The sequence below is a fragment of the Sitophilus oryzae genome, unplaced genomic scaffold, assembly GCF_002938485.1.
Source record: "Sitophilus oryzae breed Bouriz unplaced genomic scaffold, Soryzae_2.0 scaffold_1974_pilon_pilon, whole genome shotgun sequence".
In the NCBI taxonomy this organism is placed as follows: domain Eukaryota; kingdom Metazoa; phylum Arthropoda; class Insecta; order Coleoptera; family Curculionidae; genus Sitophilus; species Sitophilus oryzae.
This window is the reverse complement of record NW_022146695.1, coordinates 2,375,316-2,401,803: the sequence shown is the minus strand read 5'-3', so window position 1 is coordinate 2,401,803 and position 26,488 is coordinate 2,375,316. Positions and strand designations below refer to the sequence as shown.

Below are 26,488 nucleotides of genomic sequence, written 5' to 3'. Positions count from 1 at the left end.
ACGCAAACAACTTTATTGATAAATGTATTGTTTCTACTTTGAAAAATACTAATGGGCCGTAAAATTAAAGAAGTTTTAAAAAATTTCTTGATTTTTTGTTTTTGTAAAATGAGAATAATTTATTCGCAGTCGAAAAATTTGTTTCCGCGTGTTTTTTAGGGTCAAATATTTCAAGTTAATGTATTCAAAAAGCAGGAATTGCTATTAAGAAACATTTTCTTATTTAACAACATGGCGGCTTTCACTTTGTTGTTTTGGAGATTAAGATGGAGTAGTTCGAGTAGTCGCATACTGGACTAATAAAGTCGCAGTTCGGCCTTAACAGGTAGTATACTAGTCGCAAGATTGCCTAATTTAGTCATCCTAGAGTCTAGCTTGTGCCGCCCTCTATAATCCAAATAAACGAGGGAGTGGATAAACTATCGGTAATATATGTCGATGTATATTTAAATTTAGTTTTATATGTACCTTTCTTATGTCCCATTTTAATTAAGTTTTTTTATAACAACAAAAACAGTACTGAACTGTCTGACTGAACAGAACAATGAAGTGAAAATTTAAGATTTAAGGTTATGGTTCAATACAGTTGCAAAAAGGTAGTGACTCGACGTCCTACCAACGTAAGAATAAGGAAATCTAAACAACGTTGGAATTAGTAAAACAGACGACGTTTGCATAACGTTGGAATAGGTCCTGAAACTGACGTCGGAAAACTCTATATTGTCCAACGTTGTAACTACGTTGTCCGAATCACCTAAAGATCACTTAAGCAAAAAAGATTACAAGACAACGTTTATTCGACGTCGCAGAAGCTTCTACTTTGCTGTAGTACTAGTCCAATGTCGGCACAACGTTATAAAAACGTTTAAATTTATTTTAATACCTAAGGTAGGGAGCTAACTATTTTTTGTAACTAATCCAACGTTGTGTTTAGTAAACATGTGGTCGCAAGTCGTGAAAATGCTACTTGGGAGACCCTATTGAATTTGGCCAGCGCAAACTTCTGAGCCTGAACGTGTATGGTGCTCGTTCAGTTCATTTTTGTTCAGGCCATAGACAAAGTTCAGTCTATTATTAACTTGAAATAAAATGTCGAACTTAAATAATAATCGAATTATAAATGGCTTGCCATGTTTATGGAAAATAAAATGTAATTAGTTAATATTTTTCTTTATTGTACAAACATTTCGCAGTAAAGGATATCCTAAAAATATGAATGCGTGAGTTCAGTTCACTGTAGACAAAACCGTGCTTTAAAATTGCGTGTGTTCGACAGGCAGTAGTACAGGTTAGGTTGCACAAATTGACCTGCGCAGTCAACCTGTGCGAAAGAACTGAGAGTTTGTGGGGCCTCGTGATGCTGTATCGGCTTTGATAACAACAAAAAACAACCAACCACAGCTTAATAAATAACAAATTCCACGTTTTTATCGTTTATAAAATTACAATGGAAATAAAAGAAACAAATAAAATTATAACACAACTATTTATTATACTCGTTTACAGTTGAAGTAATATGTAAAATGTAAAATGTACGGTTATAATACTAAATATCAGTAGTTAAGGTAAATGTACAATTCCAATATAATCGATGAACAGTAGAGCATAACAGAGAGCATACATAGAAAATGCATAGAAACATAAACAGACAATGTGTGTTTTATGACAGATGGTTAAATATCAAGAAACACGCCTTGTATGCAAAATAGTGTATCAAATCGAAGTACATTTGTGCTTCACAAACCTGAGCCCTGTTTCTAAATAACTTCAAAACTGTATAGAATGCCTTGCAAGCTCTAATAAAAACTTATATAACCATAGAGTTTGACAAACGGATCTGAAACAACGGGGCAACGGTAAGAGGAACATAGTTTTCCAAAAACTTGGCCGATTTCATTCATAAAATATCCAGAAGCGTGCGGTATTTTTTGAAAATTTATCAGGAATTTCTATAATATTGTATGTAGAGTAGACTTTATATTATTTCGCTTGAAATGCATCTACCTGTTTGTTTAGTGATTTGCTAAGTGTGATAATATTTGTTAGGAGCGTGTACTAATGATAATATGTACAAATCAAATTAAAGGTATAAAATACAATATAATAACATCGCCACTGGATATTTCAATAGGTGTAAAATAAGTGGTAGTTCTGGCAAATAGGAAAGCGTTATGCGCATGGCTGCCACCTTGTAAGGAAACGTGCGAGAGCTGTCTACCAATCAGCTTGAAGTCAGTGTTGCCGGCTTGTCCGAAACGGATGATTATTAGGATGATTAGGAAATATTTACCTTTTATAATAAACTCGATGAAGAAAATCAGTTAAATAAATTAAATAATATACATCTAACAAGAATTACGTTAAAATTCTTATGTATGCTGGAATGTATTAAAATATATATTAAATTTATAGGTATTATCGAGAAATGTTGCATTTGAAAATCGTTTTTTTGTCCGTATTCCTTTCACTGTTTCAGATACGTTTGTCAAACAATAACATACCCAGGATACAGAAGATACTTCTGGATGCATGCTTTGTTAATGACGTTAGCTAATAATTAGCTTAAAACTAGTTAAATAATAAAACATTATATCTATCCTCTGCTATGCAAATCTGCTTGTTCAACGACGTAAAATATAAAATGCGTAATCGTCACTAGGGACAGCTAGTTATTAGTGAAACTTTCGAAATCCCCGAAGCATCTATCTAAATTTAAATGTACGACATGATTATCACAGCTAAAAACAACCCAATTCCTTAATTTATCACTAATAAATCGTATCCCTTTAGTTCCGGAGGAATGTTTGCAAATTTTCAAATAAAACTTGGTTTAAACAACTACTAAATATTCAGAGTGTTGGTGTAGTTTAGTTCTTTAAAGGCAACTATTTTTAATAGAGTTTCAAATGTATGTACTTATAAAAGGATATAAAATTAGACCGATCAAATACAATAACAAAAGTTGTTACAATATTTTTTTTTATATTCTGATCAATTTCAAATTCTGATCAGTTGTAGGCAGCACTACAATCTTCATTCATGGTGATTTACTCGAGCATCGTGGGGACCGTTGTATTATGAAAATTAGATGCTAAGCAGAAAAAAGGAATTTTTCTTTTAATTACTGTGAAAATATGGTTCATGATGATGAAAAAAAAATATTGGAAAGTTTGAGATCTTAATAGATCATTAATAAATCATTATAAACTTACGTGCATAGAAATGAGCCCTCTGTGAACTTTTGGTTTTAACTGTGTCTTTCAGAATCTATTTATCAGAACAAGTAAAAAATATGAGCTGTTTCAAAGACAATTTAACATGCTTTAATATGAGCATACATTTATCCAGGGTACTTATCGGTACTTATCGTACCAATGGGTAAACAAAAAAAAAGGTAAAAGGTATTTGGGTTGTGGTGACAATAAGAATAATAAACTTGTCAAATATTGCAATTACTACATTTGTAATCGAAACTTTCATATTGTTCTTTTATTCTTTGATTAGTTGTGTTTCAATTTAATGCATACATCGCCGAAAAAAGCTGCCCAAGTAATCGCTTTAATCGAAAATGGACTTAAACAGAGAGCTGTAGCTCGGCAACTACACACGCGGCGCGGTTCGAAGAGTGTGTGAACGGTATGAGGAGACTCGATCCTTTCCTAGTCGACCTGGAACTGGTAGAAAGATATATACAACGGATCATGATGGCCGCTTTATTGTGTCACCAATGTTAAGAAATTCGCGTGTTAATGCTATTCAGGTGCAACAACAGCTCCGTGAAACACGAGGAGTGACTATTAGTCAGTGGACAGTAAGATGAAGATTGAAGGAAAGTAACATTACTCCCAAAACACCCCCAATTGGCCCAAAACTTACCCCAGCTCATCGTCAAGCACGCCAGCGTTTTGCACTGGAACATCTGAATTGGACACTAGAACAATGGGAATCTGTTTTATTCTCAGATGAGACCAAGATATGCCTCTCTGGTAGCGACCAAAGAAGAAAAGTGTACCGGAGGCCAGGTGAGCGATTGGCAGAATGCTGCAATGAGGAGCGGAATGCTTATGGAGGTTCCTTCCTATATTCCTTATATGGTTCCTGCATGATCTGGGATGCAATTTCTATGACTGCGCGAACCGACCCAGTTTTCATGCGTTGGGGCGACCGTCGGCACGGGAGAGGAGGTTTAACTGGTGTTAGGTATATTGAGGAGATTTTAGCACTTTATGTGGTACCTTAGGTCGACTACATTGGAAACGAATTCACTTTTATGCATGACAATGCGAGGGAACACACATCAAGAATCGTACACGATTACATTTCAGAAGTCGGATTTCGGGTTATGGAATGGCCAGCATGCAGGCCAGACGTAAACCCGATAGAACATTTATGGGATGAGCTAAAACGAAGAATTCCGATTGATGAGCCCCAACTTTTATCCCAGAGCTCATCGTTGCAGTAGAGGAAGAGTGGCTTAACATCCCGCAAGAAACAATATCAAATTTGATCGAATCTATGCCAAATCGTATTAGAGATGTTAGAGCAAGGGAGGTCATACCCATTATTGAAAATTTAGTTTAATTAATTGTCCATAAGTAAATAAATAAATAATAACATACCTCTTAGTAATGAAAAACGATAATTTGTTTCATGCATTAATTTAATAATTTTAATCCAAAGAAACGAAAATACAAATTAATATCTGTAAACTCTTTTCGAAGAATATGAAATTGTCTTTCAAATAGCCATGTATTTTTTCTTAATCTGACAAATAGATTCTAAAAAATATATAGTTAACTAAAAATATTCTAAATATTCTTACTATATATAATAAAAATAATATATCTTGTAGGAAATTGAATAATCTTCAAATAAGTTCTATTATTTTTCATTTAATCGACTCGAAAGTTACTGAAGGTTAAAAAGTTCAACTTCAAATCGTATAGTAACTTTCATAATTTTTTATATTTTATCACGAAATACTGGCTCAAAAACATAAAATATCCTATATCTTATCGGAGCTCCAACTTTACCAGAATTTATTTTATCATCGTGAACGATATTTTCGTGGTAACTAATATAAAAATAATATTTTTTTAATACACCCTACTGTGTACAGATATTCAAAAAAGGTAAACAAATTATCATCTTGTTAGTACTTTGTTATCAACTTGACTTGATTCTCCTATCAATCTTGCTTGATCCCCTCTTGCCATTTTTCCTATTTTCTTTTCTTCTTTGAGTCACAATAGGCATTTACCGCTGCAGTCTTCAGTGGTCTCCTACTGAATACAACACAAAATACCTAGAGCTTTATTTTACCCATAAACATTTATCAGAATTAAGACCGCATTACCTAGAAAATTATCTACCCTACATTATTTTACCTCTATTATAGCTTGAGATAATTTTTCATCACTCTGAGGTGTTTATTACAGTCATTAATACACAAAGCCACGCAAACTATGTGCAATACGACACCAGATGGCGGTGCAATTTTACATTGTCTAACTCCCTGGTACGTCTGCACTAGTAAATTAATGAATATAATACATCAACGTTCTGAACTTCGAAATTCGAGTTACATCGTTAAGTAGCAGACTCAAAATTGAAAATATCTCGCTTGGAAAATTACGCTAACTTTAAATTAGTGTTATCGTGTGGAAAGTTTTAGAAAATTTGCAAAAATTCATGCCGCTATGTGTATGTTTTTTTTTTGGTTTTATATTCGCAGTATAATAAATTTCAAGTTTGGATACAACACGTCCAATTAGGAAAGGGGTTCCCGTTAAGGATTGATAGGTGAGGGTCAGTGATATAAGTGCTTTAATACTAAGTGTCGTCTGTGGTATTTACAATTAAACTTTGAATATACCGGGTGCGTCTCAAAAGTGGCTCACACCTATAACTTTTTTATTTTTTCAGATAGAAAAACGAGATTTGATATGTTAATATATGACATAAATTGTGATTGATTGACGTATTCAATTGTTTTTGGTCACTTCCTGTTTCACCGGAAATTACTGCTATTTTTGATTTTTAAATTACACCCCGGTATATTTTTACTTTATTCGATAGAAAATGATATTCTGAATAGAATGACGTATCATATGTCAACTTTTGACAATTTCGCTTAATAAAAAATCATATTTTCAATCTCAATCTAGAGTGCCATGTTAAAAACACTAATTCTTAATCAAGGAGCCATGGAAAAATACATTTGATCGTCTAATGTTTTTAGTGTCTTGTCCTGGCCGGTTAAAAATTGCTCAAATCGTATTTTTAATCATATTTCAATTTTTTCAAATGGGTGGCTCCTTAGCATATTTGGAAAAAGCATTTTTTTACGAATATATTGATACCACACACTTGGTATTTCAAGTCAAATTTTCGCTACGAACCGCAAGTTATAATTTCAAATAAACCATATGCGAAAATATCAAAAGTTGACACATAATATGTCATTCTATTCAAAGTGTTATTTTCTATCGAATAAATTAAAAAAAAATACCGAGGGTGCCATTTAAAAATCAAAAGTTGTAGTAATTTCCGGTTAAAAAGGAAGTGGCCGAAAACAATAAAATACATCAATTAATCCCAATTTATGTCATATACTAACATACCAAATCCCGTTTTTTTATCTGACAAAATAAAAAAGTTATAGGGGTGAGCCACTTTTGAGACGCGCCCGGTATAGTATGAATATCGATATTAAAAATAATCCTAAATTATCAGTAAACGATTAGAACTAAAATAAAGTCTTTTAAGTTAACGTCTTCTTTTTGCTGCTTATTGCTAAGGTTATTCTGGACTAATAGTCCACAATCTTTTCAATTTAAAATGTGTTTATCTATTTCTTATTAATTCTCTTTTTACTGATTCTGTTAAATACTGTGCTACTTAGAAAGGCAGCAAAAATCTAATTGAAAGTTTAATTTGACTCACGGAGTCAACTTTTCATATAAAAATAAAAAAAAATCATAATTTACCATGTATATTCTGAATAAAGTTAAATGGAAAACAAATTTTCCTGCAATTTTTGGCATTAAATTTGCACACATTTGGCTAAAACAAACACCATTTTGATTATCTCATGAATAATAGGCTTTCTCTTTTTTGATTTAATATTTTTAAAAGGCAAACTATATACTAATTCTCTATTATTTTGATTTTAGCTTTTCACTAGATAAAATAAACTTGTTAAAGTCTTCTTACAGACATCCGTGAACTACTAGAGTTCCACAAGTTGCAGAAAAAACATGGAAGTGTTGAAAACTTTTAATGGAATTATATTTCCCTTTTGCAGCTGAAAAAAACTTCCTTTGAGACTAGGCCTTTTTAGTTTTAATTTTTCAGTCCGTTAAAATGAAAAGCACAGGAGTAAAAAGTTTCGATTCTAGGTTAAGTGCTTTTTTAAAAATTCCCTATTCGTTGAACTATTCATACCGTTATGTATTTTTGTAATTACGATATTTTAGCTTCTCTCACAGTGGATGCGGATAAGCACAAAATATAAAAATGCGCGAAACTGTCCGAATTTGAAATGATTGCACAGTGAATGCGATAAAAAGTTGCGAACAGCGGTTGCAAGAATAGTTAAAATGTCAGTTTGGGATATATATTTTCTGAAAAAGGCCTTCTTACGACGAATAATCATTTGCAAAAGAAGGAGGATATGGGTGAATGAGATATTAAAAAAGAAGTGAATTTGGTGAGTTAATGATTTCAACATATTTGGAAAGACACTTCCCACGAGGACCTTTGTAAATTGTGCTAAATCGGTTTTTGCTGGTCCCATAAATATTTCCGCTCACGTACTAAATCAATTATGCCCACTTGCACCGTTTGTATAAATTTTGTTTAAAGACTAAACAGTGATTAATTATAATAAAATATAGTTAACCACTGTTTAGCCTTTAAACAAAGTTTATACAAACGGTGCAAGTGGGCATTAGTGTTTCCATGTCCCGTATCCATTTTTATTTTGAAGAGAAAACCTTCAAGAAAAGTGCAAACAACGCAAATATCCCAACCAGACGGGATTTGTTCGGAAGTCGCAAATATACTAAGTGACACTGAAAATAGAACACCCACTAAATATTGTTTAATTTTAATGAATGTTTGTAAGCATGTTTATTATTGTATGGATAAGAAATGATTATAATTTGAACGCCGTCAACACACTAGTTTTTATGCTATACATGTTTTTGTTAAAATTCCAGTCATCCAATATAGACCCGGCTTTCGCACAGTTTGTTACTTATTCTGCTACAGAGTAGTTTCAGGTATTTTTCTGAGTTTATTATAATGCCTAGAATACTTAGACGTGCCAATTTTAAATAACTCAGTGATTTTGATAGGGGTCGGATTGTAGGTTTGCGGGAGGCAGGAATATCATTTCGAGAGATTGCTGATAGGGTCCATAGAAGTGTTTGCAGTGTTGCCAATTGTTGTAGAGCTTAGTTTCAACAACACCGTGAACATCGTGCCAGAGGTACAGGGCGTCTAAGATTAACCACTGAGGGTCAAGATCGCCGTTTAAGGCAATTAGCTGTCAGAGACCGTTCGGCCACTTCCCGAGCAATTGCTAACCCTAAATGGTTTACGGAACACGGAAGACTCATCACGATGCGAACTGTTTACCGACGAATACGGTCTTTTGGGCTGTTTTCTTTTCGGCCTCATTGGGTTTTACCATTGACCCCCGAACATCGACGACAACGTCTAGAGTGGTGCAGAGCCCGACAAGAATGGGGCGCAGAATGGAATGCTATCGTTTTTAGTGATGACTCGCGATTTTGTTTGGGAATGCACGACGGTCGGGCGCGAGTGAGAAGATACCGGGGAGAAAGGCGGAATCCATAGTTTTTCATGGAGAGGCACGTAAACCAAGTTGTAGGAGTTATGGTTTGGGGAGCAATCGCATATGGTAGCAGATCACCTCTAGTATTTGTTCGAGGTAATGTGACAGCCCAACGCTATATTGAGGAAATTGTAGAAGCTCATCTCTTACCATACTTACGAACGCTCCACAATCCTATATTTCAACAAGATAATGCCCGTCCCCATGTTGTTAGATTAACTGTGAACCACTTACATAATGCCCAAGTTAATCTCCTACCCTGGCCACCAAGATCTCCAGATCTCTCTCTCCCATGTATGGGATATCATGGGTAGGAGACTGACAAACTTACCGCATCCTCCTCAGACTCTAGAAGCTCTTCGGCATGAGATACAGTTAGCATGGGATGAAATACCGCAAGAAGACATAAATCATCTGATTAGTCCCATGCACAGACGGCTCAACGAATGTATAGAGCATCGAGGTGGTTCAACACATTATTAACAAGGACAAGGTAACGAGCCAAGATTTTCACTCCAAATTTTGATCATTTACGCCTTTTGTCAACCTACATTCATGTACAAAAGAATATTAAAATTAAACAATTTTTACCGGATGTTCTATTTTCAATGTCAAGTAGCATACAGGTTCAAACATTCTATAGTTTTTTTTTCTCTTTTGTGGGGTTATGATATATTATCTTAAAAGTTTTTCTATTTCTTAGTTTTGAGCATTGACGATATCTAAACACTTATTTGATTGGAACCTCTTTTTTAGTAGTGTTGCCAGAATATTCTTGTGTTGAATCGAATATCAAATAAACTCCCCGGCACAAAATTCCGCCACCCTAAAAATTTCATTAAGTTTAATGTTTCATAACTTTTTATTTTGTAATTCGATTTTTATGATTATGGTATCAGTGTAAAGATAAATTTATTGGCATTATTTTTTATTATTTTAATAGCATATATTCATCGGTTAGGTGGATTTATACCGGGGTAAACCAATACGTTGTTTTTTGCAATAAATTCAAAACACCCTGGGGAAAAAATGAGATGGGCATTTTGGATAGAAAACACTTTCCTGTAATCTTAGATGTATTCCTAACACTTTATTTTTTGAATTATCCCATTATCTCTGTTCTTTTATGAGGTACACATTTTTAAGTAAAGTATTGATTTCAGAGATTCTTTTAATGACAAAAACAATAATTTTATAAATCTCCACCTATATCCCGTGTATGTTCACCTCTCGCAGCAATAACAGCTCGAGGTCTTCGTCGTAACGAATGAATAAGAGTAGTTATTCTTCCTTGATCTATAGATTGATTAATATCAAGCTATAGATTAAGAAAATCCTTTACAAGAGCTAAGGAATCTCCGTTAATGCTAGCCATAGCTCTTGTAAAGTTTATAGTGGAATAGAACGACGACGAAGAGCTCTTTTAAATTCATCGCACAACTGTTCGATTGGATTGAGATTCCTACAAGGAGGCCATTCCGGTTTTCGTAGTCCAACCTCATCCAGGTACTCGTTAAGTACTCGTACTCCTAACACGTTACCCCGCGCAACATGGGGCCCGGCATTCTCATGCCTTAGTATAAACTGATTTTCAATGAAACGAGCAAATGGAAACTACAATTTCTTAGAGGACATCCTCAATATAACGGTAGGCATTGAGAGCTCCATTTTCAACAAATACGAGATTGTAAAAATATCAGTACTTTATTTAAAAATGTGCAGCTCATAAAGAATAGAGATAATAGGATAATTCAAACAATGAAATGTTAGGAATACATCTAAGATTACGGGAAAGTGTTTTTTTATCCAAAATGTCGTCCGTCTCATTTTTTCCACAGGATGTTTTGAATTTATTGTAAAAAACAACGTATTGGTTTACCCCGGTATAAATCCACCTAACCGATGAATATATGCTATTAAAATAATAAAAAATAATGCCAATAAATTTATCTACAAGCTAATACCATAATCATAAAAATCGGGTTAGAATTTCAAAAGTTATGTAACATCAAACTTAGTCAAAATTTTGGGGTGGCGGAATTTTGTACTGGGGAGTATAACCGAATAACAAGATTTGAAGCGGAAATTAAAGTTAGATCGTACACAATCATAAATTTCGATTAATTGTAAATACCAAGACGGGTGTTCCATTAAACAAGGTGACGAAGATGATGCAAATAACTCTCTTGGTGACTTGGAAATCATTTCGGCGAATTAGTAGTACTCTTTCTTCGTGATGCGCGTGTTAAAAGTCATATTGGCGATTGAGCAATGTTTTGATGCCGTGTCGGTTGCTTATTGGCAATTCTTCAGTCTTATTGTGTTGTGGATTTTATTTTAATTATTCTTCTTCTGTTGCTTGTAAAACCACCTGAAATAGAAGAAACATAGGTAGATGCTATAACACATATAAAGCTATAACACATACAAAATATGGGATAAAGCCAGGAAAATAAAATTTCATATTTGTAGGAAACAGTGTAACGTGAACTGATGTAAAATAAGTATCAATATGATATATATTATTATTACATAAATAAGGTTTTCTTTGGCACAATATAATAAAATATACATAGTGCATATATTCACTATTCGGAAGAGGTTGCTGTTCCGATTAAAGGCTGATTCACACTATACCTTCTATTTCCATTCCATATCCCTTCTGTATTTTTTATTGTGATGACGCTATACGTTAGCTTCCGTTCCGTATCAGTTCCATACTTTTTATTGTACAATTTATATCATTACGAAAGTTTTATTTTAAAAATTTGTATCTTTTGAAAAAGGTAATAGATTTAATTAATAGGTGAAAGAATAGATAAATATCAGCAAAATGTTAACAGAGCTGGTACAAATGTAAGAACTTGACAACGCTTCATTTCATTCGCCAAAAAAATGTATGGAAGGAAAGGATATGGAACGGAAGGGAAACGGAACGGATAGTGGGCATTGTCCCATTCAATTACATGATATAATATTTTATGTAAACGGAAGGTAGCTGATACGGAAGGTACAGTGAGAATGAAACTGAAAGATGTTTCACTGTATTTCTCTCTGAACATTAAACTCAAAACATGGGAAGAACGAGGAATTAATGGTTCTCATTATTACGTATTTCTCATTAAACAATAAAACCCGAATACTCGTTTAACTTCCTATTGTCTATTTTCTATTAATATAAATGGTCTGAAGACCAAAACATTTGTTTAAAAACTATTTATCATTTCAAATTCCGAACACAATACAGCATTATTTGTCGGTCTTCCAGAAGATAAACAGACACATCATATTAACTCTGTGAACACCCTGATCTAGGCCTGACACAAGACAATAACGAGAAATGAACTCGGACAATAGAGGGTCGGAAAGAATAAAAAACGAGTTTTTATTATCATTACAAGTCTAATGATGGAGACACTTGACGCTGTTTTCGTCGTATGTTTTGGAAAATAATGATACTCAGTTTAGGTCTCCTAGGTCGTTCGTTGTCGTGGAAAAACTCATTACTTTCCCGGAATTTTACGGACATCCACCGCAATAGTGAAAGAAAATTCTCTGTAATACGTGTCCTTTGTTATGGGTTGGAAGAAAAAGGTTTTTAATTATGATAATTGACTTGAGTTTTATAGTGATGTAGATTAAAAAACCATGTAATGGCAAATCGATATAATTGAGCAAGTAAAACAGTATTTTTATTTTTTTAATCTGCTTCGATAGATAATTAACGATAGTAAAATAATTGTTAAGAATAGCCAGTAGATTAGAATAGTAATTGAATGAAGCCATTAAATGGCTGAGATCCTATCGACGAAACATCAACAGTACTGATTATTTAAATATTATGACAAAAATTTAACTTCAACTGAAAATCATAGATTAATGGACACATAGAATACCCTCAGGGACTCACGTTTTGTGAGTACGGGTTTAGCAACCCCGAGGTGCCCTAGCTGGATGCTCACTTTGTTTAAACTTGTCTTGGGTGAGATCCCTATCCTTTTTTCTTTTCTATCGATCTCCCTTGATCAGGTTTTAATTTCTTCTGACCTTCTTTTTCATCTCTTTGAACCAAAATAGGTCCCTCAAATCAAAGTGGATAACCATTGGAGACATGCTCAACTGAATACAACAACTCGGGAACCTAGGGTTTCTTAGTGTACTTCTTCAGATATGTCGCTAATTTACTTAAGTTTATTTTATATGGGCTTCATATTTTAGATTCAACTAAAAACCCAATCCCACAAGTTACTTCAAATTATTGGGATCAAAGTATGTACGACTCCATATATAATGCTCCTATATAAGATCTTATCTCTAAAGTTTACCACAAATTTCTCCTTCGTACGTCAGTTTCTGATAAGCCAAAAGTCGTGCGGCTGATCCGTGATTTACCATCAACTAATATCCAAGACTGATATCAAAAGGTTTATTTCTCCCTTAGGGGATAGTGATCGATTTTCTTGTAATATCAGAGGATATAAGAAAGTAAAGGTCTTGAGGTTAGCTTAAATAAAAAAGAAGTGAACTCAACAAGTCAATACATTGGTTTAATTTATAGATATAACATTCTCTCCTTCATAAAAATATTTCTATTTTGAAACACAAACAAATAGACAAGAAAATAAATTCTATGTATTACTATGTCGTTATAGTTTTGAAACAATTTTGAATATAATTATCTTCTAAATTTCCATACTCGTTTATCGATTTCCATAATAAGTCTGTGCGTTTGTATGGTGCCGAGTCATAGAAATTGACAGAAGCGTCCACAAAGAGACTTGAAGCCTTTGAAATGTGGCTATACAGTCGAATTCTTAGAATCTCCTGGGTGGACCATGTATCCAACAAGACAGTTTTAGAAATGTTTCAAAAGTAGTCAGAAATAGTGGACATCATTAAAGAACGCAAATTAGAATACCTACGACACATAATGAGGAGCACTACGGGGGCATATAGAGACATGGTCTGCTGGAGTTGACACTCCAGGAAAAGAAGAGGACCTGAGAGGAGCAGAATCTCCAGAAAAAAGATTTTATTAAGATTATTCAGAACAGCAGTTAGTAAAATTCAAATCACTTTGCTTAGTGCCAACATCCGGAACACTCAAAGACTAAATTACAACAGATGTCCAGATATTCAAGGTTAAGCTCCAGATTGGGGTCTCCAATGATAAACCCACTTTTGTGTAAAATAGGAATTCTTATTTTTGTAAAAAAATCTTTAAACCGATTTTAAAGCTTCTTAAAAACGTTGTTGAACACTCATAGTCAAGTAAAATATTATTTTTCATCAGTTAAAATAACTGTAGGTATTGGCAACTTTGTTTAAGAAATACGAAATAATACCAATTCATTGTATTTCATCCAATTACCATAAACATTTAGAGCTTAGAAAATTGTGTATTTAACTTCATTAATCATCTAAATCGGAAATTTGTCAATCATAACTCCTTTCGCCTTTTAAAAAGAAAATAATAAATAAAGTTAATATAGGTTAGAGTTATTTAAACAGAACGAAAATTGATATGTGGTGCTTAAAAATTTACATTACTTTTTTATTTCAGAACTTTCTGTATGAGGAAATATGTTTTCCACCCAAATCATTTGATTGCTGATTGACATCTCTGAATCGTTTGATTGCTGATGACAATCGTTTAGAAATGGTAACGCTATTAATGGAAATTTTTTGAATAGTAAGCCTTCGATCGTGACGTCATCACCTTGTTTACTTCACAGTTATTTGGCCTTATGTCAAGTTCAAGTTGGTGTTGCCTAAATTGCTTCTTCTTACTTTTCTACTAGGTAATTTTAATTGAACAATAAAGAATGAGTTGGGTTGCACAAACTTCAACAATAAAGATTATATCACTAATTAACTACTTCGTTAAGAGTAAACTTACATTAAAAAAGGGGTTATATACAAAATTCCGATCATTTCCATCATCAATCCCTAGTTCGCTTCAGACTCCGCCGCCTCTTTCTCTTGGTACAGTCTTAACAGGTCCATGGCGTCTTGAGCCTGCCTCTTCTCGGACAAAAACCTCCCCGAGGCCTCCTTTAACTGGTCCAAGAAGATCTTATCGGGATAGGTGAGATCGGCTAACGAGTCCGGATCCATGTCGCTTAACAATTCCAGTTCTGGACCGCCCAGCAAAGATAAATGGCACAGATTAGTTTTAAGTCGTCCCACTAATCCCGCTAATTCACCACCTCTAGCGTCGTCCACTTGGTCCCTGCTAAAATCGCATTTCGGATACGGGGGCGACCACTTTTGATTATCTGCCAGCACCATGAGGCTCGTATTTGGTTCCAACGTTGCGAAGTACTCCTCGTCGTCTATTTCGGTACCGTCCGCTTCCAGAACCACTGTAAAATTGTTGTCGTTTACCAGTTCCAGTTTTTCTTGCACTTTCGAGGTTAAGTCGTCGAGGGACGAGGCCACGATTCCCTTGCGAATTTCCCGCGAATTGTTACAAATTTTAAACGGTTTCGATTTTTGGTTGTCTTCCGAATCCATTGTTGTGGTTCGAAAGTAAACGTTATCGGGACGCGAAGTAAACACGCCCACAATCAAAACGTAAACAACTCACGAGGAAACTCGGGGAATGAATGATTCGGAAAACCGCAGACGGCAAGTAGACAGCCGTTAAAGAACCAACGTTGCCATTTTTTTGGCGTTAACAAATTCCTTAAAATTCTATGGCAAGCATTTTAACAGTAACGTTATTATCAATAGTATAATTAGAAGAAAGGACACATACAGAACTTACATAAACTACAATGCAATAGATTAGTGTCATCATGTGGTATTAATTTAATAACAATATCCAGAAATCTTGAATGCTTCATTATCTTGCAGAATAATGACCATAAATGGCAACACTGTTCGCCGAAGGTTGCCGCCCTCAGAAAGTATGGTGTTTGGTTGGTTGCAGGGCGCATCGCGAACGAAAGGTCACTCGCGGTCATTGAGTAAAATCAATATTAATTTTGAAATTTTATTTACTATTTTATTCTTATTTAAATCTCCCAAATTAAGAAATGTTTATAAACATTTTTTTAACTGGACCCTTTGTGAAATTTACTTAAACGTGTATTACTGGTGGTATAATCATAAATTATATAACGGTTTTTTGGAGGGGTTGAAAAAAAAAGCACGTGATTTATGAATGGTTTACGATGTATTATTTTTATTCGGTAATGAGATCTACAAGTTTGTGGGAAGTGAAAAACAAAAGAGATAATAGATATCTTTATTAAAATAATGCCATTTAAGTACGTATAAAAAGTATAATGAGCAAAATGTAATATATATTTGAGATTCAATATCAATAAAAACATGAAATATAATTTGAAGTGATGAGTAACAATGAATAATTTCGTATATGGATCTAATATCAAAGCGAATTTTAATATATTTTATCAAAAATAAAATTATTTCAAAAATAATTTTAGAGATTTGGCCCATTTCAGAAGAAAATAAGATATAGAGTATATTATGGCTGACAGAATGTTTCTAAAAGGTAAGAACAATTATACCGTATGATCGAAAAAAACGGCGTCCAGTTGGCTGGGAAATGACGATCGGCATTTCCTATATAAACTTACATCTAAAATGACAGCGATCTTCATTTCGTAGCCATAGCTGACGCCGGTTTTTTTCGATCATACGGTATATTTCCTTTATATTTTTAGGTTAAACACTGGAATCATTTATTAGTTTACACCAGAACATCAAGGGATTTGTAATCGTAATTGGATTTCTATTACATGGTTTCTTTACTGTATATCATATGAATACCAGTACAGATAACAGTTGACATCAAGTTCCAGTTTTCCTTTTGTTCATCGAATATGTTTGGCAAGAAGAATCATTATATGACATAAGCTTGGTATGATGCTAGCCAGGATATGGTATCAGTCCATTTTGGCAATTGGCTCAATAAGTTCAGAAACTGCGGGGTCCTAGTGATCTTCCTGTCATGGACGTACCGTCCAATAACCACGAAATCCAGAGCAGTGGTACTGTCCCAATTGTCAGGTACTTCAAAAGTGAAGTCAAACTTAAAATCCATTTCTCCTATTCCAAACTGGTAGAGTACAAAATACATAGGGCGCTCTTGAAATGTGTGCTTAGGTGTGTAGAGTGTTTCTACTAAGCTAGTGTTATGTAAAATGACATCCTGTTTGGGGATTAAGTATATAGTGAGTCTATCAGGACCTTAAAATTGATTAATAATCTTTTATGTAAGTTCAGTTAAATTATTGAGTGAGGAAATTCTCTGCTTACCTTTTACTGACACATTGTACCTGATAAGATTAGGTGACAAATTAGTTTTAGATAGAACAGTAAAGTTAACTTGCTCAGTTGGCAGGACTGGCTGACCTGCTGGTATCCATGTACTGTAATCTCTGTAACGTTAATTTAAAATAAGGTTTAATATAATTTAACAAAATTTTATATTATCCTGGGAGTATATACTGTCCAAAGAGAAGCTCCATGACAGTGATACATGTAGCATGTAATATTTTCTGGCATTTTTTGGATGTCATCTATCGAAATTTTTCCTGATTCGCTGGACAGACTTTAGTTAAAAACATTTGAAACTTACGCTATTTCCAACATCAAGGGATGACTGAGCGGCAATCCACAAGCAGGGTAAACTTTACAATCCTCCTTTACCGAAACGGCTCTGCCTAAATCTTTAACATGATCTCTCAGTATCCTTGGAGAATTTCGATCTAAATTGAGGAAGAAAAATCCAGAATCCTTTTTGATTAGGTGTTTGGACTCGTTGAAAAACTCTCTAGATGTATGCTAAAGCAAAAAGGAATACTTAAAACAAACAATTGTTTTAATTTAGGCGCTTACCAAAATCCACTGTCTTTGTGGTCGGGGTTGAGTTGCATTTTCGCTATAAGGAAATCCATAAGGTGTGAAAATAATAATGATACATACTACAAACACTGTTGCCAATGTTAGGAAATAGTACTTCGCTTTTCTTAGACTGTTGGTGAATGCCGTCTAAAACAAATGGTTTAAGATATATAGAAACAAAATAGAAATGATTTCAATTGATTACCAAAGGAGAGACAATCAAGATGGTAAAAAAGAACACCATAAAACCAATTATTAATTCCGGGTTTTTAGATGAACCCATGCGGCCAGTAATTGGTATAAACAAAGAGAGAGTGGTGATTCCCTGGTACATTACGTTCATTGCAGGAAATATGTTGAAAATTACATAAATAATCTGCCATTTTTTGACTAAAAAAAATTAAAACCATTTAACAAAAGAAAATGGTCAAAAAAATCCTTTATGGGTATTTCGCTAGTATTACGCAAGAAAAATCTACAAAATCAAATAGGTATTTTTTGTAAACACTTCTGCGTTAAACCTAAACGGACGCTGCTTGTCAGAAGTTGTGTTTACAGTAATAAAAATTTGCCTAACAAAGAAAAAAATGCTTAACGTTTCGGAAAGTTTTCTCTTTCCGTCGTCAGAAGCAAAAAAATATAATTAATCAAGAAAAAAACTATTTAAAATATTTAAATTGAACTATTCGAGAACACTTTACTTTTTAAAACAGATACGTCTACAAGAAATCGTTGACGTTCTGTTAAAATGACATTATATTAAGTTAAACTTCAAAATTAACAATTACTTAATAAGGTAAAACCAAAAAGCCCAAACTTTATGATTATTTTTAAATTTTACGTATATGTTCTTTAAAATCAAAGAAGCGATTGCCATACATTACTAACATCTACAGATGCATGAGCAATACATTTATTTTTATTAGATTGAATTAAAAAAGCCTCTTTTATTTTTCTTTTAGAGGCTATCGCTTCTTTCATTATAATTTTGGCGTTATTAAAATTTATTCTGTGCCCTGTGTCCCATGAATGCTGACAAATCTTAGATTTGTGAAAATCTCCCTTTCTTAAATATAATCTTTATGTTCTTTAATTCTAACATTTAAGGATCTAGATGTTTCACCAATGTAAAATTTATCGCATTCACAGGGTATTTGGTATATTACATTTTTTGTTTGTTGTTCTGTATTTATTGGTTTAGTACTATATATTTATTTAGTTATTTAAAATGTATTGCTCATGCATCTGTAGATGTTAGTAATGTATGGCAATCGCTTCTTTGATTTTAAAGAACATAACATACGTAAAATTTAAAAATAATCATACAGAAAGTTTGGGCTTTTTGGTTTTACCTTATTAAGTAGGTAATTGTTATCAGGTAGTAATTGTTAATTTTGAAGTTTAACTTAATATAATGTCATTTTAACAGAACGTCAACGATTTCTTGTAAACGTATCTGTTTTAAAAAGTAAAGTGTTCTCGAATAGTTCAATTTAAATATTTTAAATAGTTTTTTTCTTGATTCTTTATATTTTTTTGCTTCTGACGACGGAAAGAGAAAACTTTCCGAAACGTTAAGCATTTTTTCCTTTGTTAGGCAAATTTTTATTACTGTAAACACAACTTCTGACAAGCCGCGTCCGTTTAGGTTTAACGCAGAAGTGTTTACAAAAAACAACTATTTTATTTTGTAGATTTTTCTTGCAGTGCAGTGGCGAAATACCCATAAAGGGTTTTTTTGGATAGATGAATCCGCCAGATAGATATAGACATTTTTTAAAATGGTCAAAGTTCAATTAAGCTTATGTGATGAATATGATATTCAGGTCACTTTCTTACCAGAATGGTCCAGCTTAAATAAATGGATACAGAAAAAAGCAGCTGAATTAAAAAAGACAGGTAGCATAATTGCATACATGGCTCTGATATTGAAATAAACACCCACTGCCAGTACAAGGGTCCATATAAGTCTAACAACGTGCGCCTGCACTTGGCACCTGATTCCCAAAGCAATATTCTAGAAACACAAAAACAATTTATATCTACTATAAAATCATGTTTCCGAAATAGAGAGTAGGTACCTCATGGTTTGTTAAGAATAATAAAATCCCAGAAAGACCAATTACAGGTACTGCGTATAGCCCACATACCAGCCAAGGATTAGCATACCAACTCATGGACTTGCCTAAGAGATCCAAAGCTACACCTGTGATAAATACAAATAAGATGCAAATAACCCAACTGCCTATAATTGCTGCTAGAGCACACCCTAAAAATTTTAATGTCTGCTTGGAAAATCCTAAAATCATCAAATTCAGTAAAAATATGATATAAAGCATTTCTCTTTAATTGTACCTATCTTAAAACTGAAGAAAGTATACACAAAATCAATAAGTGATGATGTTATCGCATACACATTTAGTATAGAACCAAAAAGTTTTGGGTATTTCATGAAAAACAGCCCAAAAACATCATAATATACTACTGTGCCTTCTGATGGCACATTTTCATATAGTTCTGGACAATTAGCTAAATTTTTTACTAGAGATATGACATTATCACCGGCATGTTGGTAAGAACCTAGAGGAATGTTTTCAAATGTATCATGACTTGTATGGTAGCGATAACCATCTTTTATAAATGCCATGTCCAAACCTACAGTAAAGATATAGAATAAAAAAAAATTAAAGAATGTCCTAATAAAATTTCAGTTGTACCAACTAGTCCACCAACATCACGGAACACTCTGAAATCGGTATCAGAAGGTATGATCCCACTCTGAAAAATTTCTTCTCCAGCTGCTTGACCATAAGGGTGAGGTACTTTACCATAATATTTTACCAGCCATGGTGTTTCAGGACCGGTTTGAAATAAAATGATTTTGCCACCTGATCCTGCAGCGTCAAGATTAATCACAACTTTACAACTAAAATTTAATCATTAATGAGAAACATATTTAAAAAAAATAATGTATGTTACTCTTTGGCCCATTCATGTTTGGTGATGAATCCGTGAGATGCCTCTAATGGAACTTCCTCGGCACCATTGAAAAGGAAAACTATATTATGTAAAGGACGGTTTTCATTTTGAGCAAATCGGCTCAAAACTTCAAGCATTACAGCTACGTTAATTCCATCATCACTTCCTCCTATTACACCAAAAAAATTATATTATATACAGGGTGGTCCGTACTGTATTCCGGAAACTTCAGCAGCATATTATCCAGATAAAAATAAGTAAAAAAGTTCTTATAAACTCGATTTTGATGTCAATATGGCTCCTACTTGTAGAGGGCGCCACCTACATATTTTTAATTGGTTTGAAGCTTTGAATAATGGTGGGTTCATACAGCCAAATAAAATAAAATAAGAATAAAATAAAATAAAATAAGAAAGTTGGTTATATGGGATACCGTACATGCGTTCATACAGCCAAATAAAATAACAAATAAAATAAAAAGTCTTTATCTTTTAACTTCTTGTTTTATTTTATGTGAAAACGGCTTTGCGCACGCTTAATTCTAACCTACAAATATTTTCAGTTTGGATTTAATTTATTTTTTAATTTCGCATAAGTAAAATGTATAATATAGTAGGCAACGAATAAATAAATATACTATAAATAGTAAAATTACTATACACAATCGTAAAAGTTAACTTTTATCTAGCCTCATCGTACTGCGCATGAGCAAATATATATTTCTTATTTTATTTTATTTGCCTGTATGAACGCACACAAATAAGAATTCCTTATTTCTTATTTTATTTTATTCTTATTTTATTTTATTTGGCTGTATGAACCCACCTTAAGAAGACTAAGGAAGGAGCATAATGCTATCCATGTATTCATGCATGGTGGGCGGAAAAGGCACCATAAAAGCTCTCTAGGGTGGGGATCCTTGACAGTTCTGTTTGACGATTCATTTGACACATTTGAATTTGATTTGAAATTTTGTGGATTTGTCAGTCTTTATGGAGCTTATTTTATGTTATTTATTATTTATTCTACTACTGATAGTTGTATAAAGGTAGTAAATCTAGATGGAAATTGTGGCAGAACTTAAATTAACAGTGACACTATCGCGATTTATCGAAAAAGACTCTAAAATAGTTGGTTGTGTAGCGTGCGGTAGATCTCGGCAAAAATTGAGTGAAATAATGGAACACCTTTTCGCTAGTAAGTGACTATATAATATACATACGTGCAGTAAACCGATAATTTATGAAATTCACTTAAATTAACTAAATTATATATTTTTCTTGCATTTTAGCTTTTATTTATTACTTGTCAAAGAATTTAGATACGTTAATTTGACTTACCTGCTTCAGTAGCGTATCGGATGTTTGTGTTAATAAATACTTATTATAACTTATCTATTTTTATTAGAATTATATATTTTTATAACTATTTTAATAACGGTATACCTTAATAACTACCAACATTTATTCACAACGTAAAATAAAACAACAAATTATTGAGTCTACCCCACGTCTACCCTACATCATAATTTTACATTTTTTAAATAAAATTAGAACGACACTGATAAACCGGAATTTAAGTCGGCCATATTTGAGGCCCATCGCGGTGTACCTAAGATTTTTGATGCTCCTTCCTTAGTCTTCTTATTCAAAGGTTTGAAGAGTAATAACTTTTCGTCCGTACCTGTATAAAACTACTAAGTAAAAAAATATACAATTACGACGTTTTTAACGCAAAAAAGATCTCTTAATAAAAATCGCTACGACTAATAGTTCTCGAGATATTTGAAATCGAAATGATCAATACCTGTCATCATTGACATAAATTAAACATGTTGACAAAATAGTTAGTAGACGGAATTCATAAATTTGAAATGTTTTTGTGCCAAATCATGACCAATAATAATTTTTTCGAAGAAAATTTTATGATTAATTTAAAAAAATAAAAATTTTCCAAATTTATCTTTTTATACTAAACTAAACTCTCTTTATCTTTTTAGTCCAATAACTATCTACACAACATGTTTATTTTTTGTCAATAATGACATGTATTGACTATTCCCATTCTAAATATCTCGAGAAGGGTTGCTCGTAACGATTTTTACCAAGAGACATTTTTACGTAAAAAAATATGAAAATGTATATTTTTTAACTCAGCAATTCTATATAGGTACGGACAAAAAGTTATTACTCTTCAAAACAGTTAAATCACATGCAGGTGGCGCCCTCTACAAATAGGAGTCATAATGACATCAAAACCAAATTTCTCATGTCAAAAAACTCCGAGACACCAATTTTCATCCAAATATTTACTTTACTTCAGAAATTATTTGGAAAAAATCGAAATAAAAATGAAACTTCTACACCCTGTATCTCCGAAACTAAGCATTTTAGGACATTATATAGTATATACATATATAGCATAAGAAGTTATTTACTTCTTTTTATCTGCAGAATATGCTCCCGGAAGTTTCCGGAATACAGTTCGGACCACCCTGTATATACATATATAGCATTGTATGTCTGCTGTTTTATTTATTTGTTTTACCTGGACTGGTTGGAGCAGAATCAAAATGCGAATTAACCAAAACACTAGCATTGGCACCATCTTTTCCATGAATTTTTGCTATAATGTTTTGAACATTCCCATAGCTATTGATAAACCCAGTCGAATAGCCTAAGAAATAGGATCCGCTTACAATTTGAGTACTTAACTCTACATGTTGACTAGGATTGGCACTGTTAATAATTGTGTCGATTCTTTTAGTCAGATAATCAACAGTAACCACCTCATTTTCGTGGCTGCCCACTAATCTGCAGCCTATATCGGTGAGATTTTTCACATCCCAACTTGCCCGTTCAGCGTTAAAATAATTAGGAAAATTGGGCTCGTCCTTCAATAGAAGCGGCGTTGGTAGAATACTATCGAAATACTGTACCATGCCCAACATTCCTGTTAAAATAAGTACCACCAATATTCCTATGTAGAATGGGAAACTGTGAATGCTCTCTTTGGTGCGAATTTCATTGTACAGGCTGTATATCTGCCTCGAATTCCACATTTTGTTTTAAGTAGAAATAAATATCACTAATTAATTATAATTTTATCACATATCTATAATTAATTGCATTTTATTGCAAATGTTTGACACACATTCAAAAACTGGTGCCGCATTAGTAGGGTTATGTTTATTTTTTGATTTTTTTCTGATCCGGTATTGCCACTGTTGCCAAAGTGTTCAAAGATTCTTTAAAGATGGTTAATTTATATACTCTTATGGAAAAGTAATTTAATTACTATCCTTTTAAAAAAAAACAGCGTCAGAGTTAACTTGACGGCGCATTTTCTCGATCATAAGGTATTCCAATAAATAAAACAACAGTTATTAGTAAAATTTTGTTTTAATCATAACTCAAATAAGTTAAGTGACAATATTCTTTTTCAATAACAATAACATTATTCCTATTACAGCTACACATAGATATTTTTGTGTATATACAAATCTTTTATTATTTCCAAACTAATGTTATTCGGCAGGTAAACTTCAATTTAATAATATATAATATATGACACTACAAAAACATTCAATAAACTAGCTAATAACGAGGGAAAAAAGTTCACTTTCATTATTCTGTTCGGAGATATTTCACTATATATTTATAACTGTATTAAGTACGATAATATATTTAGATTGTTAAAAAAACACAGGTGCATTGGTGTGTATATATATAAAACAAAGCTTTTTATTTATTTTCAGAAGAAACCATGTAACTCCTTTCAAATACATTCGAGTTATCTCACAAATAATGCTTTGAACAAAAATAAAAGACAAAAATAAAAAACAGAGAGATGATCAATATTCTATACAAAGCCCATATAGGTTAGCTGGGATTTTAATTTTATTTAATTACTTTCTTTCTACTTTTGAGTTTTTTTAATTTGTTTTAAAGTACAACAAATTAACAAAATGCTTTTGGTCGACAAAAAATAATACTTTGAGCATTTTCTTACTTATGAAACGCGCGAGTATTCTTAATTACTTCTAGATAAAAATATCTATAAATATTTATCAGAAGAAAAAATATGATAATTACAATAATATTCTTAATAATACTTAAACGTGTCATGTGTCATGCCATTATGTCAACCAAAAGCAATTGAAAAAAATACAGGATGTTTCTTAAAAATATGAGTAAGGTTGTGTTTTAATTGGTTGAAAATGGCGCATCTGTCAAAATTGACACTTAACATTTCACAAATTGAGAGAAAAAGACAGGAAGAATATAGATACATACAATACAGGGTGGGTCTTAAATAAGTGCAAATATATGCAGGGCTGGTATAGATTGGTAGATCTCGATAAGAGAAACATATTTTCTTTGTGCTGTTTTTCAAATAACTCCAAAATAACCAAGTTATTTTTTACTTTGAAATTAAAAAAAAATGTTGACCAAAGGTTTACAGTAGGGGGTTGAAACCTTTACTGTTACAACCGAAAAAGGAAACACTAATTCACCACAATACACCAAAACAGTTTACTTTTAACACAGCGCGCGCTTCGTTCAGATGATTATCAGCAGATGATTAAATTCTTTTGAGTTTTAATCATCTACTGATGATACTAATATGGTTAGCGAAACGCGGCGCCGTCAGCGTTAAAAATAAAGTGTTTGGGTGTATTGTGGTGAATTAGTGTTTTATTTTGTTGACTTAGAAAATTTTCACATTGCGTATTTTCAACTCCTTAAAATAAAGATTTACCGAAGTATCTATATTTTATTTATTTCAGAAACATCCTGTAGATATAAATACGTATTTAATAACAACAAAAACGAATGCGGTTTTGGCGCGAATCGATCCCCGCTATATCGATCGAACGAACAGCGTCGCTCGATTCAGCGCCGCCACGCGTCGGTGAGCGGAAGCTGCTGCTGCTGCTGCCGTTGGTCGGGACAGGGCGCTAGTGACGCGGCGGACGTTGCGGGAACATCCAGATGGACGCGGTTGGTCACAGCTTTTCCTTGGCGGGAACCCAGATCGTCGAGCCGGACTGGCCGTTGATCACTTCCTTCACTTGGGCGTAGATGTCTTCGGGAGTGTCGCCCTGGATGACAGCTGCAATATGAAGAGAATATAAAGGCGGGGTTTCACATGTCTTGGTTGGTTCATATTTCGGGAATTAGTTCTAACTTTCTAGTATGCGCTTGCACTCATATAATAACAATGTTCCATGCTTATTTTTGCATGTGTATAGTTAACATTTATGTATATGTATAATGAATGATGATGATAATGATATGTATAATGTACTCTTATCATTTATTTTTAATTGGAACAAATAAACTCTACTTCTACTACCGTATGATCGAAAAAAAAACGGCGTACAACAGTGTTTGTGAATAAACATTAATAATTTATAGACCAAAAAATAGATAATTTATAACATTTATAAACTGTCAAATTCAAAAAGATAAATATTTCGAAATCCAAACTAAACTAATTCAATCGCCTGAATGTCTTCTAGGTATGGAGCTTATTAATTAAAAATGAATCAAGATAATACGTGCAAACGATCCACGATGGTTTTTGCAGGTCACAGTTCACAGCTTTTTAAGTTTTTAATGCCACTTTTTCACAATTATCACGGGTTTGAGTAAATAAAATGTAAAGTAAACTCACAAGATAGTAATAATTACTTTGAAATGAGAGCGGTTTAAATTTTGAAAGATTCACATTCCAATCTAAATTTATTTCCTTTATCTATGCAGT

At 33.1% G+C, this 26,488-nt stretch overlaps 3 protein-coding genes across 14 annotated transcripts in view; all 3 read right to left on the bottom strand.

Annotated features, from left to right (window-relative positions):
• Nucleotides 1-9,784: 9,784 nt before the first annotated feature.
• LOC115883654 (cell death activator CIDE-3-like) lies at nucleotides 9,785-15,459 on the bottom strand. 2 transcript variants are annotated; one of them, XM_030902041.1, is made up of 3 exons: nucleotides 15,073-15,459; nucleotides 14,763-15,000; nucleotides 9,785-11,234 (listed from the first exon to the last, which is right to left on the bottom strand). In XM_030902041.1, exons 1-2 carry the CDS (start codon nucleotides 15,377-15,379, stop codon nucleotides 14,813-14,815), a joined length of 495 nt encoding a protein of 164 aa, XP_030757901.1. In that variant the 5' UTR covers nucleotides 15,380-15,459; the 3' UTR covers nucleotides 9,785-11,234; nucleotides 14,763-14,812. The 2 variants fall into 2 exon arrangements, with proteins under 2 accessions (XP_030757901.1, XP_030757900.1); XM_030902040.1 differs by having other exon boundaries at nucleotides 14,763-15,459.
• Nucleotides 15,460-16,574: 1,115 nt separating this feature from the next.
• Nucleotides 16,575-24,203, bottom strand: LOC115883642 (endoplasmic reticulum metallopeptidase 1-like). Its single transcript, XM_030902031.1, has 11 exons — nucleotides 23,267-24,203; nucleotides 20,720-20,888; nucleotides 20,458-20,666; nucleotides 20,096-20,395; nucleotides 19,822-20,039; nucleotides 19,580-19,757; nucleotides 17,946-18,130; nucleotides 17,735-17,887; nucleotides 17,475-17,680; nucleotides 17,153-17,274; nucleotides 16,575-17,083 (listed from the first exon to the last, which is right to left on the bottom strand). Exons 1-11 carry the CDS (start codon nucleotides 23,778-23,780, stop codon nucleotides 16,737-16,739), a joined length of 2,601 nt encoding a protein of 866 aa, XP_030757891.1. The 5' UTR covers nucleotides 23,781-24,203; the 3' UTR covers nucleotides 16,575-16,736.
• Nucleotides 24,204-25,097: 894 nt separating this feature from the next.
• The window catches only part of LOC115883641 (disks large 1 tumor suppressor protein), a 1,010,644-nt gene continuing 1,009,253 nt past the window's right edge, over nucleotides 25,098-26,488 (bottom strand). For all 11 annotated transcript variants that reach the window (XM_030902027.1, XM_030902024.1, XM_030902022.1 and 8 more), the window contains one exon: nucleotides 25,098-25,834. In XM_030902027.1, coding sequence (XP_030757887.1) covers nucleotides 25,728-25,834 — 107 coding nt within the window. In that variant the 3' untranslated portion in view covers nucleotides 25,098-25,727. The remainder of the gene's footprint in view (nucleotides 25,835-26,488) is intronic.

Bases quoted from the DNA above. Each gene is read 5' to 3' on its own strand.
- LOC115883654 (XM_030902040.1), bottom strand. From the start codon at position 15,379: ATGGATTCGGAAGACAACCAAAAATCGAAACCGTTTAAAATTTGTAAC.
- LOC115883642 (XM_030902031.1), bottom strand. From the start codon at position 23,780: ATGTGGAATTCGAGGCAGATATACAGCCTGTACAATGAAATTCGCACC. The intron at 17,888-17,945 runs GTAATCAATTGA...CATTTGTTTTAG, and splicing joins TCTTGATTGTCTCTCCTTTG to ACGGCATTCACCAACAGTCT. The intron at 17,681-17,734 runs GTAAGCGCCTAA...TTTTTGCTTTAG, and splicing joins CACAAAGACAGTGGATTTTG to CATACATCTAGAGAGTTTTT.